Consider the following 20,641-nt stretch of genomic DNA (forward strand, 5'->3'; position numbering starts at 1 on the left):
CCACTGCCCTGATTAGAGTAAATGTAAATGTGTGTAGTTTTGACTCTGTGCTCTGTCGCCCCCTGCAGGGCTTAAGAAACAAGCCAAAGAAGACTGGTCATGTGAAGCCAGACCTCATCGATGTGGACCTGGTTCGAGGTAAGAGGCTCTACATCAGACTAACGCATAAAGTCACATGAGAATCTATTTATTTATAAGAATAAACCCAAGCTACTTTCAACCTTCCAAGTCAGAGGTGTCCAAATGTTTTTACTTGTGTTCACTTTGGGCACCTACCGACTTTAGAAAGGTCAGATTTTTGCGTATTTTCAAATCATAGTTTTTTTCGGCTCAAAATCCTTCAGTTGTCTTAAAAACAGTTTTGTAATCATTAGCATTGGCTCTTTCTGCTCTCGCTCTGATTGGTCAGAGCGATCATGTGGGAGTAGAATATTACTGCACCTGCTCAGTGGGCTGCACAGCCAGCGGATGTACCCAGCCGCCAAAGGCTAAACACTACCATCGAGCTCAGCCCATTCGCTCAGGTCAAGCAAGAACGAACCAAAGTGCTCACCGGTTAATGACCCAAGTTCATACCATTGAAGTGAACCTATGATGCATGATCGACAGAGGGTGATGGATTTGCCACCAAATTAAAAACAAGGCCGCACAAAAGCAGCTGCCACAGCGAGGAAAATAACAATCATGGATCACATCATCGACACCAGCGAGCATTTATACTCATACAAATTATTATTTATCTGCGCCAAGCTCTGCTACAACATCTGCTGTGGAGAAGGAGGCAGTGACGCCCAGTACAAAGATGGAACCTTACAGGGCCAACACAGATACAGCAAACCACTGCACGATTTTCTTGTCACTTGATTTCTCCAGCATATTCCACACACATGTTTTTTTGTTTATTTTACCGCATGTGACCCAGATGAACCCGCTGTCGTCTACTGTGTTGTCACGGTTCACTTGGAAAAAACAAGTTTTACTTGGTTCCCGTATGCTCTGATTTTTGGCATGAGTTGGTTTGATATTAGGTGCAGGAACCAACACCGGCACAGTTCTCTGTCAGCCTGAAAACACGATCAATGTACAGGTGCAGTGTACAGGTGCAGTGTACAGGTGCAGTGTACAGGTGCAGTGTACAGGTGCAGTGTACAGGTGCAGTGTACAGGTGCAGTGTACAGGTGCAGTGTACAGGTGCAGTGTACAGTGTACAGGTGCAGTGTACAGGTGAAGTGTACAGGTGTACAGGTGCAGTGTACAGGTGCAGTGTACAGGTGCAGTGTACAGGTGCAGTGTTCTTACTCCATGTTTCTCTGTGTTTTTAGGTTCAGCGTTTGCGAAGGCCAAACCCGAGAGCCCCTGGACGTCTCTGACCAGAAAAGGCATCGTGAGAGTCGTGTTCTTCCCCTTCTTTTATAAATGGTGGATCCAGGTCACGTCCAGAGGAATCTTCTACTTATTACTGTCGTTATATCTGCTGCAAGGTAATACATGTACTGCTTTACTTATTTATTTAAAGGTGCATTGTGTAACTTTCCTGGTGGGGGGTTCTGTCAAATGCTTTTCTCTATGGAGACATTATTCCTTTGTCTGGAATGTTTCACTGTGTTGTATTAAACCTTTCTATCTTCACGGAGACCAAACCAGACCAAGTTACAGGTCAGATCTAGGTTTTTCTAGGTGTTTTTGAGCAGTGACATATCCACAGAAGAAGATGACGAACCCTCAACCAAAAAGTTACAGAGTGCACCTTTAGGGAATTGGGTTCTTGAAAAATGTGAACAAAAATGTAATTCGGTTTTACTCTTTCAGACCCTGCCCCCTGTTACATTCCGTTGTATTTTAATATTACTGATTTAGTGTTTGTCTTTGTGCAGTTGCAGCCGCGGTCCTGTACCTGAGCGCCCCACAGCCTCATGGGATTCCAGCCACTGAAGTGTTTGGGGCCATCTGGCTTATGCTCCTGCTGGGCACCGTGCACTGCCAGATCGTCTCCACCAGGACGCCCAAACCGGTGTCCAGCAGCGGGGGCAAGAGGCGCAGGGGCAAGAGGCGCAGGTGAGGAGGGAGAGAGGGACAAGAGGCGCAAGTGAGGAGGAAGAGAGGGGCAAGAAGAGCAGGTGAGGAGGGAGAGAGGGGCAAGAAGAGCAGGTGAGGAGGGAGAGAGGGGCAAGAAGAGCAGGTGAGGAGGGAGAGAGGGGCAAGAGAGCAGGTGAGGAGGGAGAGAGGGGCAAGAAGAGCAGGTAAACAGGGAGAGAGGGGCAAGAAGAGCAGGTGAGGAGGGAGAGAGGGGCAAGAGAGAGCAGGTGAGGAGGGAGAGAGGGGCAAGAAGAGCAGGTGAGGAGGGAGAGAGGGGCAAGAAGCAGCAGGTGAGGAGGGAGAGAGGGGCAAGAAGAGCAGGTGAACAGGGAGAGAGGGGCAAGAAGAGCAGGTGAACAGGGAGGGAGAGAGGGGCAAGAAGAGGCAGAGTGTGACAGGGGAGAGGGGCAAGAGGGCAGGAGAGAGGGGCAAGAGCAGGTGGACAGGGAGAGAGGGGCAAGAGGGCAGGTGAACAGGGAGAGAGGGCAAGAGGCAGGTGAGAGGGAGAGAGAGGGGCAAGAGCAGGTGAGAGAGGGGGAAGAGCAGTGAAAGGGGAGAGAGGGCAAGAGCAGGTGAGGAGGAGAGAGGGCAAGAGGTGCAGGTGAGGAGGGAGAGAGGGGCAAGAGGCGCAGGTGAGGAGGGAGAGAGGGGCAAGAAGAGCAGGTGGACAGGGAGAGAGGGGGCAAGAGGGCAGGTGAGGAGGAGAGAGGGCAAGAGGTGCAGGTGAGGAGGGAGAGAGGGGCAAGAAGAGCAGGTGGACAGGGAGAGAGGGGCAAGAAGAGCAGGTGAGAAGGGAGAGAGGGGCAAGAGGCGCAGGTGAGGAGGGAGAGAAAGGTAAGAGACGCAAGTGAGGAGGAAGAAATGGAGGGGGAGTAAAGTTGAGGGACAGGGAAGGAGGAGGGAGGGGGGCAAAAGTGACTGAGGGTAGTTAGAGTAGCACACGGGCTGAACAATATAAATAGTATTTGCAAATGATTCCGGCAAATATTGTGATGGAAATTTCGATTTCAGTTACCAAAATGACCAAAATAATAACATTTTCAATATCATTTATGGTCTTTCAAATAGTATTTTCAAATCTTATTCACTGTTCAGCCCTGGATTTAAAATAAAATTAACATTATAAAATACACAGGATGAAATTAACTTCTGTTTTTGTTTTTTTTCTGGTTGGTTTGAATTTCAGCTTCTTTGGCTCAAACTAAAGAGGCTCGTTCATCGCAGAGATTTGTTCAGAAGATTCACTTTAAACTCAAACAAACTCTGCGATGAACGACGTGGAGCTTGTAGACTTAGACGGCTGCTGTTTGGTCTGTTTGGTCTGTGCTCCTTTGCTTCACTGTGTCTCCGGAGTTTAAGATTTTCAGAATAAATCACAACTTTAGATTAATTTTGTGCAGGGGAGGGAAAAGGAACACATGCTACTATTATAAACTACTATTATTTTTGTGAATTTATCTTTTTTGTCTTACAACTGTATAGTTTTACACATATTATTGTTATCTTTAATATTATACATGTTCATATGTTTTAATTTGTATAATTTTGACCGTACTATTGCATATAAATTGAGCTATTACATTTCCTGTCAGCTTGTCCGGTAACTATTTACAATTCGACTCTATTATTTGGACAATAACGTCCCGCTTTCTTTCTTTTTTCAAATTATCATCACTTCTTATTTCAATCACTAAACCTCTGTATTGATCCTTTTGAAAGCTTAATTTTAAGAGATCCTCAATCATTGGACGCGGGTTTAGTTATACTTGATTCTGTATGGGTATTTTTAAAGTTCACTGTGTAACTTTCATGATGGAGGGTCCTGCTACCTGTTTGTCTCGTGAAAATGTTATCGTTTAACCTCATATGTTCCACACTATGGCATTAAACGGCCCATATTACGCTATTTTCTGATCTATGTTATAATGTTGCAGAGCTGGAGTTGTGTTTTGTTTCATTCACACATGTTTAACACACAAACCCTCCGTATTTCATCTTTTTCTCTCAGACAGATAACACTATTCCACCTTGTGATGTCATTAAGTGGTAATAAAGTGGTAATTAAGTGGTAAAATCAATTTAAAATGTAAAATATTGGAAAATTATAGTGCTTGATGGATTGAGTACAGCTGATGAGAGTCCTGCTTCTTTGCATGGTGATTTCTCTTTACACATAATATAGGTGCAGTGCCGTATTTATTTAAGTTTCAAACCTCGATAGAAATAAATAAAAACAATTAAATTAGTGTCTGCGTACACTGGTGTATGAATGTGTGTGTGAATGGCCATTTACCAATTAATGAGTTAAATATAAAATAACCTAAATATAATCCAATCTAATAAATCTAAAAAAGAAAAAGGGAAGGATACAAATCTCATTACTTAATTTCATTTATTAAAATTTTCTTATTTCATTTTTATTATATTATTTATTTTTTCTTCTCTTTCATTATTTTAATTATTATAATATTTTTCCTTTTACCTGTTGCATCTATTAATATTATTATTATTATTATTAATTTATTGTCTTGTCTGTGGCTGTAATTTTATCAAAACTGAACCTGTCAAGTCACTAAATTAATCACGCTGTGGTGATGCAGTCCATATACACAAGCTTCTACAGCTTCTTTGGGGAGTCCATGTTTTTTTTCACAGTAAACACATATGACATACATTGTACCGTATTTTCCGCACTATAGGCAGCGCTCTTAAGCCTCCAACCCCATCAAAAAATGATGACCCACAATGCAGAGCGCCCTATACCCTATACGCCGACGAGGAACGGAACGGAGGAACGAACCGAAAAAGCGAGTGCAATGTGCCGCTTCTAGACACGACTGAACAACTGAGTCACTGCGAACACGCCGACAATCCAGCGATCCAGACAGCACCTCCCTACACGCCACAACTGAACAAAGCCCAGAGTCACCGTGAACGAACAAACAAACAAAACCACTCACCCATCACACTGTTGTGTTTCCTTTAAAGTCCAGTGTGGTTTATTTGTGAAAAAAGTTCAAAAATAGACCATTTAATGACGTGCGCCTAATAGTGCGGAAAATACGGTACATCTGTCAAATGCATGTACGTATTTATATATATGTAAAAATGTGTGCCTTGTGGGATTATAGTTTAAAGTTGCGGAAAAAATTTAATTTGAATTGAAAAAAAATATATACACAAAATGGTCCACTGTTTTTACACTCCATACACCTTCATTAGAATCATTTGGATAGTTTCATGTCAGGAAATGCCAAACACTACTGAACAAAAGGTGTTGCTTCATGACATCATAAGGTGGAACAGCATTTTGAGCTTTGGAGATGTAGACAGACTAATAATAAAGAGTTACTCAAACATGTGTGAATGAAACAAAACACAACTCCACGTCTGTTTTTGACGAGGTCACATCGTTCTAACATGGCTAAAAGCTCACAAGAGTCCATTTTGTGTAACATATAGGCCCTTTAATGACGCACTGGAACATTCCAGGCAAAACGACAACATCTCCACGAAGAATATCCAGTTTTGGACCTTCCACCTTGAAATCGTCCGTAGTGCTCCTCTCTGTGTTTGTCTAAGCTTGTGTGCTCCTCTTGTATTCTCTCGACACTGAAGGAAGTTGAGGAAGGCCTCTCAGATGGAGGTGCATAGGGAAGGAGACGGGTCTAGCACTACCGATAACACACAGGAGGGGGCGCCGCACTCGCACTCCCCCAGCACTGCCTTCAGCTTGGGCTCTCTCTTCCACGATTTCTGGCATGATATCTGTAAAGCTGGGTGTGTATTTTTGTTTCCTTTTCTACAAATAATCATGGATAAAGATAAAACTGGGGCTCAGTTTCAGAAGACAAAACTGTTAAAAACGACCGAAATATATGTGTGTTAATATTTTACTTACTTTTAAAAAAAATTTGACAAAGAAAGAAACTGATCCCTGGTTTTATCTTTATGAAATTGTGTCCTTTAAAGCTGCACCATCGCCTCTTCCATCAAACTTTTACACCTGAAACTATCACCAAACAAAAATTATAATTAAAAAAGCTTTGTTGAGATACGATACAGCACTTTTTTATTATTTTGCTAATTACTGCAGTATACAGGCATCAAGAATTTCAGACTTCCAGTCATCACACAAAGCACACTTAGAAGGATTTTCCGAAAAAGTGCACATCAAACCTCCATGTTTAATTTCCCAGTGGGATGCGTCTATTGACAAAGTCGATCTTTTCTAGTCTTTTGAACCATATCGCTTTTGTTTCTGGTTCTGATATTGTCATATTTTGGTTTTGGGATTCGGACATTGTAATTGTGTGGTTGTTGGATGTCCTGACACCGGAAAGCGGCTCGAGAAATTTGTTTGCAAACTTCATAACTGCAGAAGGGAATCAGATGTGTGTGACTGCAAACCTCCGTTCAAACTGTTTCTCTTCCCAACGGAATTGAAAAATAGTGAAAGGTGAAGGCGATGGGCAGGATTGATCCACAGGAAGGACCAAAAAGGAAACCTTTAACGGCCGAAATCATCCCGAGTTTGCAGCGAACATTTTGTATGTGGAGCCAACAAAGCAAAATCCCGTTTGTTAATCGAGAGGTGCAGAAGACAAACAGACTGAGCTGCACTTTCTTGTTCTTGTGGTTTTACAGCAACATCACGTCTTGGTCTCTTTGCAGCGGAAGGTGTTTCTTAGTGAACAGCTGGTGCCTTTCGCTTTGGCGTTGACTTTTTAAATTCATAACCTAGAAAAGCACTCAGAGAGCGCAGACCTCCGCCAAGGACTACCCCCATTTTTTATATAAATTGCGATAAAATCTTCTGGATCAGATCCGGATCAGCCTTTGGAATATGAAAGAGGATCCCATTGTCCATCCCTGAGTCAAATTTCATGGGGTTTGGTCAATAATTAACCGAGATATTGAGAAACAAAATGTTTGGCCCCATTTACCACAATGTTAACTAAAATTTCAAAGTGATCCAGAATCCAGGATTTCTTCCAGATCACCCCCAAAATGAAATCAGTTCTTCCTTTTCACATTTCCAACAAATCCTGAAAATTTCATCAAAATCGGTCCATAACTTTTTGAGTTATGTTGCTAACAAACAAACAAACAAACAGACAGACAAATGCCGGCAAAAACAACAAGGTAACAAGGTTGAGTGAGAGATCGGGATTTTGATTTGATGTCGCTCCACATACAAAATGTTCGTTGCAAACTCGGGATGATTTCTTAGGCAGCCAAATGTTTTCGTTTTCGTCCTTCCTGTGGATCAATCCTGCCCATCGCCTTCACCTTTTTCTATTTTTCTTTTCTGTTGGGAAGAGAAACTGTTTGAACAGAGGTTTGCAGTCACACACATCTGATTCACTTTTGCATTTATGGAGTTCACAAACAAATCTCTCGAGCCGTTTTCTGCTGTTAGGATCCAACAACCACACAATTATGACGTCTCAACCCCAAAACTAAAATATGACAATATCAGAACCAGAAACAAAAGTGATATGGTTCAAAAGACTTGAAAAGATCGACTTTGTCAACAGACACATCCCACTGGGAAAACAAACATGGAGGTTTGATGCTCACTTTTTCAGAAAATCCTTCCCAGCATGCATTACGTGATAAATGGAAGTCCGAAATTTGTGATGCATCTATTGGTTTGTGACAGTGCATTTTGTATTTTTATACTGTATTTTTTCTTGAGTTTCAGACTATTACCAATAATTGCTGAACATTCGGCCATATATACACATGTAGAACCAGCTCGCTGCAAAAAAGCTGTATCAATACAAGTTAATTTATCTGGAACGCTAAATTAAGGTCAGAATTTATAATGATAATTGAGAAAAGAACCCGTTCCTAGTTCGTGGGTTTCAGGTAAAGGTGTGGCTCGGTGATTCTGCAGCTTTAAATGTCGATTTTTTTAACACAATGATAAACTCATGAGATGAAAATAAGCTTTTGGGGCTTTCTTACTTACCGTACTTACTCACAAACAATCACTTGGTAAGATAGAGACTTCAGGAATCTGCACTCAACTTTCAACTTACTGTTTAACTATTTTTACTCCTAAATTTTACTCTTATTATCGTCCATATGTTTTCACGCTCCTTTCAGGGTTCCCCACACAACTCTGTGCAATAAAACGTCAAAATTTAGCTAGAATTATTGTGTATTTATTTGTCCTTGTGGGGACCCAGTGAATTTGATATAAACCTGCATTCTAGACCAGGACGACAGGAGGAGAGCTGCATGTTTGTGAATGCATGTGTTTATAGGCCCACTGCAAAAAGACGACATCTACTTTAGTTCACATGACTTGAATACAGAATTTTGATCTTAATTTGAGCCGTTTTTGTTTGTTTTGTTGTATTTATTTGTGGATACTTTAATTCCACTGATTCTTATTTCAACTTATTTAACAATTAGGTCAGAAATTAAAAATAAATTGTCATTTTTTAAAATGTATTCTTTATTTCAGGCACAAACATTATACCAGACTTTACATTGTACAGCTCCGGGCCACATACAGCCCTTTTGGTTGACTCCGACCTGTAGGGGTGTGCAAAAATATTGAAATATTGATATGTCGTACCATTTAATGTGATGATACAGTATCGATACCATGGGCTGCTGTTTCGATATATAACGCCAAGAGTCTTTTTTGGTATATTTTATTAAATTATTTTGTTACAGAGCTACAGTTTGGTTGTTTGTTTACTGGAAGGAAACTCGTTCATGCGACACATTTGACATTTTCACTGTTTTGATGATTAAAATGTTTGTGTTTCACATGAACTTTGCACAAGAAGTGGTTTAACAAAGACTTTTAGTGTCACAGATTTAGCCTTTAATTTTATTGAACTGTATCGAATCGATTGAAATATATCGTATCGAATTGAAAGTGCACTATATCAAGATCTGTATCGTATTATGGCCTATGTATCGAGATATGTATCGTATCGTGTCCTTTGTATCGAGATATGTATTGTATTGTGGCCTATGTATCGAGGAATGTATCATATCATGGCCTTTGTATCGAGATATGTATCGTATTGCGGCCTATGTGTCGAGGTATATATCGTATCGTGGCCTATGTATTGAGATATGTATCGTATCGTGGCCTTTGTATCGAGATATGTATCGTAACGTGGTTTATGTATCGAGATATGTATCGTATCGTGGCCTATGTATCGAGATATGTATCATATCGTGGCCTATGTATCGAGATATGTATCGTATCGTGGCCTATGTATCGAGATATGTATCGTATCACAGCCTATGTATCGAGATATGTATCGTATCGTGGCCTATGTATCGAGGAATGTATCGTATCGTGGCCTTTGTATCGAGATATGTATCGTATCGCGGCCTATGTGTCGAGGTATATATCGTATCGTGGCCTATGTATCGAGGAATGTATCGTATCGTGGCCTATGTATCGAGGAATGTATCGTATCGTGGCCTATGTATCGAAATATGTATCATATCGTGGCCTATGTATCAAGATATGTATCGTATCACAGCCTATGTATCGAGATATGTATCGTATCACAGCCTATGTATCGAGATATGTATCGTATCGTGGCCTATGTATCGAGGTATGTATCATATCGGCAACTTCTCAATGATACCAGCCCTACAGACTGGCCCGTTTAAACTAATTTGGAATTACAGTACAATAATAAACATATTTTATAATTTTACCTCATGCATGAATTAAAAATGCATCTCTTTTATTTTAGAGTTGTTTTTTTAATGACATTTTTTGTAAGACAACCTCACTTTTTCATCGCTTAGTCAAAACATAAACCCTTACCGATCTTACCAGCTCGTCAAAACAATGATATTTACTGCTTTTTATAAAGAAATAAAATTAATATTACACAAAATTGAGTGAAGCCTTTTGGTTCAGCCCTCCACAATATTTTCGTTTCTCATGTGGCCCCATGGAAAAAATAATTGCCCACTTCTTTATTATACTTTATTATATGGTCCATAGTCAAAAAGAAAAAAAGAGGATCCAAAAAATATACAAGGCACCCAAATTAGTCCATAACATTCATTAAAAAGTGTGGAGAGAATCTATTGGCTGAATGATTTTTATTAGTTTCAAGCTAAATTAACTTGAAACTAGATCAATTAGATAAAAATTGCGATAGTCATTGGGATTCTTCTTCTTTGTTAAATCCCGCCCACTGCTCTTATTGGTCAGCCTCCTTCATTTTCTGAGTGAGTGACAGGTCTGTTTAACCAATCACAGCGAAGAATGAGCTCTCAGAAAGAAATAGTTTGAATTTTCGCTTTTCTTGGATCTTGTCAGAAATGCCATGAAAAGGTAAATATTGCAGGTCAGACAGACAGTTAAATCTAATCTTAAAAAACTAGGAAATATTCTGAATTCAAGTCATTTTAATTCGCGTTAGATGTTTCTTTTTGCAGTGTTTACATCTGTCCCTAACCTGAAGCCTTGTATCCTTCACTGGATTCTTAACGTTGTGTATCATTCTCTTCACTCTCTCCTCTGTACAAACCTGTTTTTCTCCTGCTCTTTTCTTCTTTCTTCGGTCTTCCTCCTTTCTTCCTTCACCTCTTCAGATCTAAGAAGTCTAAGCTCTCCATCGACAAGTCCACAGAGACAGACAATGGTTACGTGTCGTTGGACGGCAGGGTGACCAACCGGAGCAGCGAGGAGGGGCTTCAGCTGCCGGAGCCGCCCTGCGACTCGCTGATGAGGGCGGAGGAGGCGTGCTGGAACCCGCACTGCCCGCCCGCTCACGCCCACCACACGCCACGCAGCAACGGACTCATGCTGCCCACGGCCAACAAGGTAAAACCGATCACCGAATACTGTAGACGCTCTTAAAGTGAAGCTCTAGTTGTGTTCTCTGCCAAAACTTTGAAAATTACTGTTCAACTTCTTTTTAGTTTGGGCTGGTTATTACACCATGATTGCGTTTCACATCTGTAACTCTAATTTTAACCTTAAAACTCAAATTTTTAATAGACTTCAGTGATTCTGCTGACATTTCTGAAGCTTTCGTGATCGCACTTTTGCATCTGGATGAATTCTGTCTGGAGACATGATCCACGCTCCTGTTGTAAATGTTTTGTTTTGTGGAATCTTTCCAGGAGCCTGCGTCAGACGAGGCCTCCAGTGAAGAGGACCCTGAGGTGACGTACGGCGCCCTCCGGAGGGGAGTGGACAGAATGAACAGCAGCGAGTGCACGGTCCGAAACAGAAAGAGCTCCCACCATTATAAGAAACACTACACTGAGGTGCTTTTACTGTCCTTCCTTTAAATGTGCTGTGTGTTATATATAAATGTGTCCTTACATAAGGACTAACCCTCTGGTGTTTTGTTCAGGAGGTGCCAAAGTCGGGCACCAGCTGCAGTTCTCGCTGCTCCAGCCTCAGGACCCAGGACTCAGAGAGACACGAGTCTGAGACCGAGGACCTGCTGTGGGAGGACTTTCTGCACTGTGCAGAGTGTCGCTCCTCCTGCACCTCAGAGACAGGTGAGTGAGTGACTGTTAAGGTCAAGACAAACTTCTTCATGTCAAGAACTTTGTTAACAAAAAAGATAAAGGCCAATTATTTGATAATTGATTATGTCAGATACAAAGTGACGCCTTTTTTTCTGACAAATATTGCACTGCTCTGTGGACTGAAGCTTAATCTGAAAATATATCAACAATTCAACCATATTTTAACATTCAAATGTATTTGGTTTTATTATCAATTGTGAAATGATGTAAACTTTCAGACAGAAAGCATGATGTGGAAGTGTCAGTTTCAATCTAAATGTTGTTGTTTATTGCAGAGGGAGAAGGAGCCGGGACCCCTGTGTGTGGACCGTCCAAGAAGGAGTACAGAGACGACCCCTTCCACCAGGTCTGTCTCACTCACACCTGTAAACGTAATGTTTTATATGTGATTAAATGTATGACTAAAATAATCTGTTTCCCTGTGTGTGTGTGTGTGTGCAGGGTCATGTGCCCTGGCTGCACAGTTCAAACCCCGGTCTGGAGCGTGTGAGCGCCATCGTGTGGGAGGGAAACGAATGTAAGAAAGCAGACATGTCTGTGCTGGAGATCAGCGGCATGATCATGAACAAAGTGAGTCTCACACTGGGATCATGGGGGATCAGAAGTGTAGTTTTTTATTTCTCTGAGTGTTTTTTAAAACCCCATGTGTTTGTGTGTTTGTGTTTGTGTGTTTGTGTTTGTGTGTTTGTGTTTGTGTGTGTGTGTGTTTGTGTTTGTGTGTTTGTGTGTTTGTGTTTGTGTTTGTGTGTTTGTGTGTGTGTGTGTTGTGTGTTTGTGTTGTGTGTTTGTGTGTTTGTGTTTGTGTGTTTTGTGTTTGTGTGTTTGTGTTTTTGTGTTTGTGTTGTGTGTGTGTGTGTGTGTGTTGTGTTTGTGTGTTTGTGTGTTTTGTGTGTTTGTGTTTGTGTTTGTGTTTGTGTGTTGTGTTTGTGTGTTTGTGTGTTGTGTGTTTGTGTGTTTGTGTTTGTGTTTGTGTGTTTGTGTGTTGTGTTTGTGTTTGTGTTTTGTGTGTTTGTGTGTGTTGTGTGTTTGTTTGTGTTTGTGTTTGTGTTTGTGTGTTTGTGTGTTTGTTTGTGTTTGTGTGTTTGTGTGTTTGTGTGTTTGTGTTTGTGTGTGTGCAGGTGAACATGTACACTCCAGGCATCGGGTACCAGGTGTTTGGGAACCTGGTCTCTGTGACTCTGGGCCTCACTCCATTCGCCTTCAGGTACATTCAGTTTCAAAGAGTTCAAACATAAAAACTCCCACAGAAAGACCAGACCTCTCCAAAATAAAAGCCCAGGAGTTTGTTGTACAGTAAATGGCACTTTTGCCCCAGAGCCTCAGACTGCAGCGCAAATTATTGGACCAATTTTTTAAGAATCACAATCAATCTGTGTATCATTCGTTCATTCGTTTTTCAATATAAAACCAAAAATAAGAAAACAAAAAAACAACAGTTTTCTTTGTTATTTGTCTCCAAAACCAAAATGAAAAAACGGATAACGATTAATTTTTTCAGTTTTTGATTTTGTGTTTAAATGAGGAATGGAAAAAACAGATAACAGCCTGTTTACGTGACTTTCGTGACTGCGATGCCGGACTTTTGTGCTGCATGGACTGATCCAGGATTGATCCAGGTCCGGGACCAGGGCGGGACCAGGGCAGACTCCAAGCTTTTACTCCGAGCCTCTGCGGGGCCCGAGCCCCAGCTTCAAGCTCCGGCCCTGCCATGGGCTCTGAGTCTCCAGTCTGGTCCCGGCCTGGTCTCAGTCTCAGTCCCGGTCTGGTCCCGGTGTTGTCCTGGTCTGGTCTCGGTCTCAGTCCCAGTCTGGTCCCGCTCTGGTCCCAGTCTGGTCCTAGTCTGGTGTCGGTCTCAGTCCCGGTCTTGTCCCGCTCTGGTCCCGGTTTGGTCCCGGACCTGGATCAGTCCTGGTTCAGTCCGTATGCCGCGCAAAAGTCCGGCATCGCAGTCACGAAAGTCACGTAAACGGGAAACGACCGTTATTGTCCAAAATTGAAAACAGAAAAAAACAAACCGTTATCCGTTTTTTCATTTTGGTTTTGGAGACAAATAATGAAGAAAACAGTTGCTTTTTCATTTTCATATTTTTGGTTTTATATTGAAAAACGAATAAACGAATGATACACGGATTAGAATCGTTCATTAAAATCTGTCCTCTGCTTTTAACACATTTTTAAATCCATAGACATAATAGTCGACCTAACTTACAATCCTAAAAAGATTCATTTAATCTTTCTATTTTTCTACTGCACAGAATCTAACGTTGTTTTGAAGTATTAAGAAGTCTGGAGGCACTTGACTGTTTATTGTCCTATAACCAAAAGCAGTAATGAATAATGAACCTGAGTATTAAACCTGATGCCCTCCCTCTCTCTCTCTCTCAGACTGGTGCAGTACAGGGAGGTGGACCAGCTGACTTCTCTGTCGGGCGGAGAGTTTCTGTCCTGCGGCGTTCGGGGTCGGCTCGGGGTCAGACGCGCTCATCGTCACCATGGTTACGCTCAGCTTCCTGGTGCGCGTTTGCCTTATATGGCTCTTCTTCTTCCTGCTCAGCGTGGCGGAGAGGACCTACAAACAGGTGAGCGACGCTTCGGTCTGATCTGCCGTCTCAGTGGACCAGCGTTTGTGCCGTCGTGTTAAACCGGGGATTAGTTCAGGAATGTTTGCAAAAGAATGAACCTCACGGCTTCACTCTGAGTTCACCTTCAGTCTCAGAGCGCACAAACCGGTCTGCATCACTGACAAAAACTCTCCCTGTTCTCTACATTGAAAAAAAACAGGATGTACAAATGTTGTCCGTGTCTCCACTGTCATTGTCACTGTCAGCATTTTTGTGTTTGACCATGTTTATTTGTTACACGACATAGTGATATGGCACCTGTTATAGGAGCGTCTGGAGCAGCGACCAAATCAAGTGTTTGAGCGCGTTCATGCGCTGCAGTAAAGACGTTTGTTACTTCAAAGGCCAGGTCTTGATGGGAAAATATGTGGGATACATTTGGATTATTTTTCAATGGGGAAATAATACGCCACGATAAAGAAGGTTTAACGCGACAATACAGCTCCGGCAGTTTTGCGTCTCTCTATGGGAGTGAATGGAAGCAGAGGAGGACACGCCCCCCATGCTTCCAGGTGTGGCTCCGCCTTTACCAGTTACGCTGATCGCCAGACAATCCGGACAGGGGACTCAGCGCTGCGCAGCATCCGGCGTCAATGGGTTAAAACAACAACCAAAAAAATCATTCCTTTTCCATTTTCACTCATTTTTGAAAAAGCTCCAGGGAGCCACTAGGGGAGTGCTAAAGAGCCACAGTGACGTAGTGATGTTATTATCTGGAAGAAAGAGAAAGACCCGAGAACCGGAGCAGGAGCCACAAACATTAGCGGAGAAATAAATATATACGCCACAATCTAGACTAGACCACGACAGGACTGGACCAGAACTAAACCGGGACTAGACGAAGACTAAAGTAAGACTAGGCCAGGACTAGACCAGGTACTAAACCAGGACTAAACCAGGACTAAACCAGGGCCGGATAACGACCGAACCAGGACCGAACCAGGACTATAACAGGACTGAACCAGGACTGGACCAGGACTAGACCAGGACCGAACCAGGACCGAACCAGGACTGAACCAGGACTATAACAGGGCTGGACCAGGACTGGACCAGGACTGGACCAGGACTAGACCAGGACTAGACCAGGACTATAACAGGACTGGACCAGGACTGGACCAGGACTGGACCAGGACTAGACCAGGACTAGACCAGGACTATAACAGGACTGGACCAGGATCCTCAGAGCCGCCTGAACTCCCTGTAGTCAGGACAGTTACAGAGGACGTCCCAGAGGATTTTAAAAAACATGCAACATCCACTAAACTCAGAGTTTCAGCTGCTTCCCTCTGGTCAGAGGCTTTTAGTCCCAAGATCTAGAATGAACTATTGTACTAAGATTGTATAAGAATAAATTGTAATTAATTTATCTATCAATTTTAGTACATTTGTCTTGGAAAAATTGTGTTTTGTTTTATATATATTTAATATTTATAGTGTTTTTAATCAAGTGCGATGGATGAATTTAACTAATTGTTTATGGAACAAAACCATTCTGCACTGGAGCTCTGTAACACTTTATTTTGTAATTGTGTTTTTATACGTGTTTATTGCACATAATCTGGATGAATGAAATGTGAAATGTGGGACATACCGCTCAAATCTGCAAAACAAATTTACCTACTGGTATGAATAAAGCAACCTAACCTAATATTTACGCACACACGTCTTTGTTTTTACAGAGGCTGCTGTTTGCAAAGCTGTTTGGTCACCTGACGTCGGCCCGCAGAGCCCGGAAATCCGAGGTGCCTCATTTCAGACTCAAGAAGGTCCAGAACATCAAGATGTGGCTCTCCCTGCGCTCCTACCTCAAGGTAACAACAACCGTCACTCAGTCAAGTCCAGAATATTACACTTTTGTATGAGGAGATGTGGAAAAGAGCTGGATAAAGACGTGACCATTTACCCTTCTGTAAAAGTTAACACTGAGTTAGAGTGAGTTGTGCCTCTTGAAGTGAATGAACCTGATTTTGTTTGTGCGTTCTGTTCTCAGAGACGGGGCCCTCAGCGTTCTGTAGATGTGATAGTGTCTTCTGCCTTCCTGCTCACTCTGTCTGTGGTCTTCATCTGCTGTGCTCAGGTAAAACATGACACATTCACACCAGAAAAGAGAAAATTGGGTCATCAATAACAGCGGGTACTGGTCCATGGGTCATTTGGTACCAGGTCGCACAGAATGAATAAATAACTTACTTTATTTCCGTTTTATTTATTTTCCAAATGACCAAAATATGACAAAATTTTCTCTGTCACATCCGTCTATGATTCACTTTCGGTGCTCGTCTCGGTTACGTGATACATTAACACGAATATTAAACCCACAAGCAACAAAATTTATTTATTTATTTTATTTATTTGTTTGAACAAGGTAAAACTAAATCAGCAACACTAACAAAAAAAAACCCCAAAAAACATGTACATACTGTATTTGGGACCTGGTGCTCAAAGGGAGTAGGATGAAGTTTAAAAATCTTATAACGTCCTACCCCAATTGTTTTACATCGGACATGTCAAACTCAGGCTCGGGGGCCAAATTTGGCCCACAATATAATTATATTTGTCCCACGAGATCATATCAAATATGTATTAGAGCTGCTCATCGGCTGTAGAGACATTATTTATTTAAAATGTTGTTATTATTTTATATTCTGTTTGTTCTGGATTCAATGTTTAAGCAAAACTATTATTAAACATTTATTTTAATAAGAAAAGGTTTAACATCACATATCTCGAAAGAAGAGAAAACATGCAGATGTTGTTGAAATTTTTTAGTAAATATTTAGTTTGGCCCACGACCCAGTTTTTAATTTTGGCCTCTGTGAATTTGAGTTTGACACTTCTGTTTTACATAATCAAATGGTTGACACATTTTTTTTTTATATACACACACACACATATGCATAACACATATATACCGTACATACATGCAGAAATATCTTCGTTTATGGTTGTACAAACTAACAATAATAATAAAGAAGGCACTAAGTTTATCGTTTATGATCGTACAGAATAAACAGTAAAGAGAATGTGTGTTTGTGTTCGTTTATGGTCTAATAACAGTGATGAAGAAAGCACTAAAGTTTATCGTTTATGAAAATACAAAGTAAACAGTAATAAGAATGAAAAAGTGAGAATTTTAGTGTTCATTTATGGTTGTACAAACTAATAATAGTGATAACAATGGCACAAAAGTTTAATGTTTATGATCATGCAAAATAAACCACAATGAGAATAAAAAAAAAAAAAAGAATAAACCCCCCCTAAAAAAAACAAAAAAAAACATATGTGTTTTTGTGTTGGTTGTATCATTTTATTTTGTCGTATTTATCTGCCGCACCTTAAAGGCCAGTCCGTGAAAATATTGTTTGACATTAAACCGGTCTGTGGCACAAAAAAGGTTGGGGACCGCTGATCTGCAGGGGACGCGCGACTAGAGCGTCCTGCGTTTTTGCGGCGCGTTAGAATATCAGTCCTGTATTTGTTTCAGTGATTCAGTGGCCTTATAATGTTCACAAAGTTTTTTGCATTTTTAATTGATTTGTCTTTCCAAGTACCACCCACTTTAATAACAGTTCAGTTTTGTATTTATGCAGTATTACCGTATTTTCCGCACTATAGGGCACTCTGGATTATAAGGTGCACTGTCATTGAATTGTCTATTTTCGAACTTTTTTCACATATAAACCGCACCGGACTATAAGGCGCATTAAACGAAACACAACAGTTAGATAAATCAGTCAAACTTTATTTAACGCGTTCACAATAACTCTCAACTTTGTTCAATTGTAGCGCGTAAAAAAAAAAATACTGTCTGAGACGCTAAATTGTTCGTGTATTCACAATAACTCATAATAGTTCAAACAGTTGGGCGATTACGGCGTCCAGCACATCCACATCCCTCTTCGTCATTATCCGAGTCAGTGTGGTTACTGTTCCCTGGCAGTTCAGTGATGATTCTGGTCTTGGTGAAAGCTCGGACCACAGTTGATACTGATCCTTAGCCCAGACGTCCACGATCCGTTGGCAGATTGTGGCGTAAGTCGCTCGGTGCTGTCTCTCTGTCTTGGTGAATGTGTGTTCTCCTTCTCTCATCCACTGCTCCCACGCAGCTCAAACTTTCACTTTATAACAGTCTTGAGTTTAATGTCCGTGTTGTAAGCGTGTCTCTTGACAGGTGCATTTTGATATTAAAAGGAATCACAGTATGTATTACTCCGCGATGCTCCTGACTACGGGAGCCGTAATGCTGCAAGTGGTGTGGCTTTGTAGTTTACTAAAGTCGTACTAAGACACCCCAATAAATTCATATATAAGGCGCTCTGGATGATAAGGCGCACAGTCCTTTTTTGATGAAATTAAAGGCTTTTAAGTGCGCCCTATAGTGTGGAAAATACGGTAGATCACATTGGAAAAGATGAGCTCTTGCAACAGCGCCATCAAGTGTTCTTTGTGTTAAAATGCACGTGTGTCTCCTGCTGTAGCTGCTGCACGTTCATGAAACCTTCCTGGAGTGTCATTATAACTGGGAGCTGGTGATCTGGTGCTCCAGCCTCACTCTGTTTCTGTTGCGCTTCGTGACTTTGGGCTCCGAGACCAGCAAAAAGTACAGCAACACCTCCATCCTGCTCACTGAACAGGTACACGGGGATTTTATTTACTCTTACTCTGTGTACAAATAATAATGATGATTAAACATAATGAATAATGATGTTTGTTTATCCTTCTCAGATAAACCTGTATCTGAAGATGGAGAAGAAACCAAACAAGAAGGAGGAGCTGACTCTGGTCAATAATGTTCTCAAACTGGCCACAAAACTGCTCAAGGTGCAAACAAGAGTTGTACATCTAGAACAGGGGTCACCAAACTTTTTTCTCTGGGGGACACGGTCGTATAACAGAATTGTACGACCCTGAAGACACAGATTATATTCTCTGAAAACCTCCACACTTTCTTTACATATCAGACAAACTGCACGGTCCAATACTGAACAAAAAAACAATCGGTCGTCATTCAGGTTTGTCGGGTGATGAAAACTTGGTGGCAAATTTGGCTGCAAATGTAAATACATCCTATAATTATTTAAATATAAATATAAATACTTCATATAAATATAATTTTTTAATTGAGAAAATCAACAAAATACAAGCTGCAAACGTGTTATTATTTGCCAAAAAGTAATTAAAAAAGTAGGCCATGACAACTTTTGAGGATTGGATTCGAAGTGGTTGGGGGCAGAGGGACTGGGACCGGTCAAAAGGGCGTGGTGGGCCGGAGTCAGCCCGCGGGCCTTAATTTGATGACCCCTGATCTAGAACTTGCTGTGTTCCCTGTCCCGTGTTTGAACCATGAAGTGTGTCAGAATCCTGGTCATTTTGTCTGATCCAAATTCCACAGACTGATGTGTAGAGAGAGAGACATGTAGAAATGGATAAATGGGTAAATTCCTGGTCTAAATTCCTGAATACACTTTAAATAATCGGTGTGTTTGTGTGTTTCAGGAGCTGGACTCTCCGTTCCGGCTGTACGGACTCACCATGAACCCTCTGCTCTACAACATCACTCAGGTGGTCATTCTGTCGGCCGTATCCGGGGTCATCTCAGACCTGCTCGGGTTCAACCTCAAGGTAAAAACTCACAGTCACTCAGACATGAGACAGTACAACACATATGGAAGAGAGTCATAGAACCATAGTTACATAATGTTACTGTAATGTAATGCAACTTAAATTTTAAATATATTTCTAGGTCATTTAAAACAGAAGCAAAACAATAAATGTTAGTTTCAGTGCAGCTTCTGTTTTCTCAGAGTTTGACGGTCTATGAAATTTGGAGAATGCGATTGCAATATTGATGTAATGGAGATTTTAAAGGGACAGTATGGAATTTTGGACATAGGACCTCATTTCCTAGTGCAGGGGTGTCCAAACTTTTTTCATCAAGGGCCACATATCTAAACACAGATGAAGCAGAGGGCCGATCGAGGGCCGTAGACTGGTGCTCAGTACAGGGAATAATAAAAATATGTTTAACACGTTAGAAAGAATAAAGACTGATGGCTCATTCTAAGATCCTTAAAACCACACACTAAATATTAAATATGAGTTTTATCAAGGTAGATTTTCAAAAAAACTTGCAGTAAAAAGTTAATTTTTAATTGATGTAAAGTAATTTGGGCCAATTCACCTGGAAGCCTGAGGGCCAAGAAAAATTTGTCTGAGGGCCGCATTTGGCCCACGGGCATTAGTTTGGACATGCCTGCACAAGACGGTTTGCAAAAACCCCGGAAGTGCGAGTCCGGACACCAGCCAATCAGCAAAGAGTCATACATTCTGTGTTGGCAACGATTCCCGAGATCGAGGATTTAAAGCCGGAACAAAGAGAATGTTTGGTGAATTTTATC

At 41.3% G+C, this 20,641-nt stretch overlaps 1 protein-coding gene across 1 annotated transcript in view; it reads left to right on the plus strand.

The window, feature by feature from the left end:
• LOC110160006 (protein PHTF2) overlaps window positions 1-20,641 on the plus strand; it is a 135,625-nt gene that overhangs the window by 105,406 nt on the left and 9,578 nt on the right. The window contains 17 exon segments of the mRNA XM_055154166.1: window positions 69-138; window positions 1,323-1,481; window positions 1,875-2,038; window positions 5,693-5,856; window positions 10,672-10,903; window positions 11,206-11,352; window positions 11,442-11,592; window positions 11,898-11,968; window positions 12,064-12,192; window positions 12,741-12,826; window positions 14,008-14,068; window positions 14,070-14,201; window positions 15,923-16,054; window positions 16,234-16,320; window positions 18,722-18,877; window positions 18,969-19,064; window positions 19,740-19,865. Coding sequence (XP_055010141.1) covers window positions 69-138; window positions 1,323-1,481; window positions 1,875-2,038; window positions 5,693-5,856; window positions 10,672-10,903; window positions 11,206-11,352; window positions 11,442-11,592; window positions 11,898-11,968; window positions 12,064-12,192; window positions 12,741-12,826; window positions 14,008-14,068; window positions 14,070-14,201; window positions 15,923-16,054; window positions 16,234-16,320; window positions 18,722-18,877; window positions 18,969-19,064; window positions 19,740-19,865 — 2,163 coding nt within the window.

Source organism: Boleophthalmus pectinirostris, unplaced genomic scaffold (assembly GCF_026225935.1).
Source record: "Boleophthalmus pectinirostris isolate CB_2022bp ecotype Guang Dong unplaced genomic scaffold, ASM2622593v1 HiC_scaffold_18, whole genome shotgun sequence".
Taxonomy (NCBI): domain Eukaryota; kingdom Metazoa; phylum Chordata; class Actinopteri; order Gobiiformes; family Gobiidae; genus Boleophthalmus; species Boleophthalmus pectinirostris.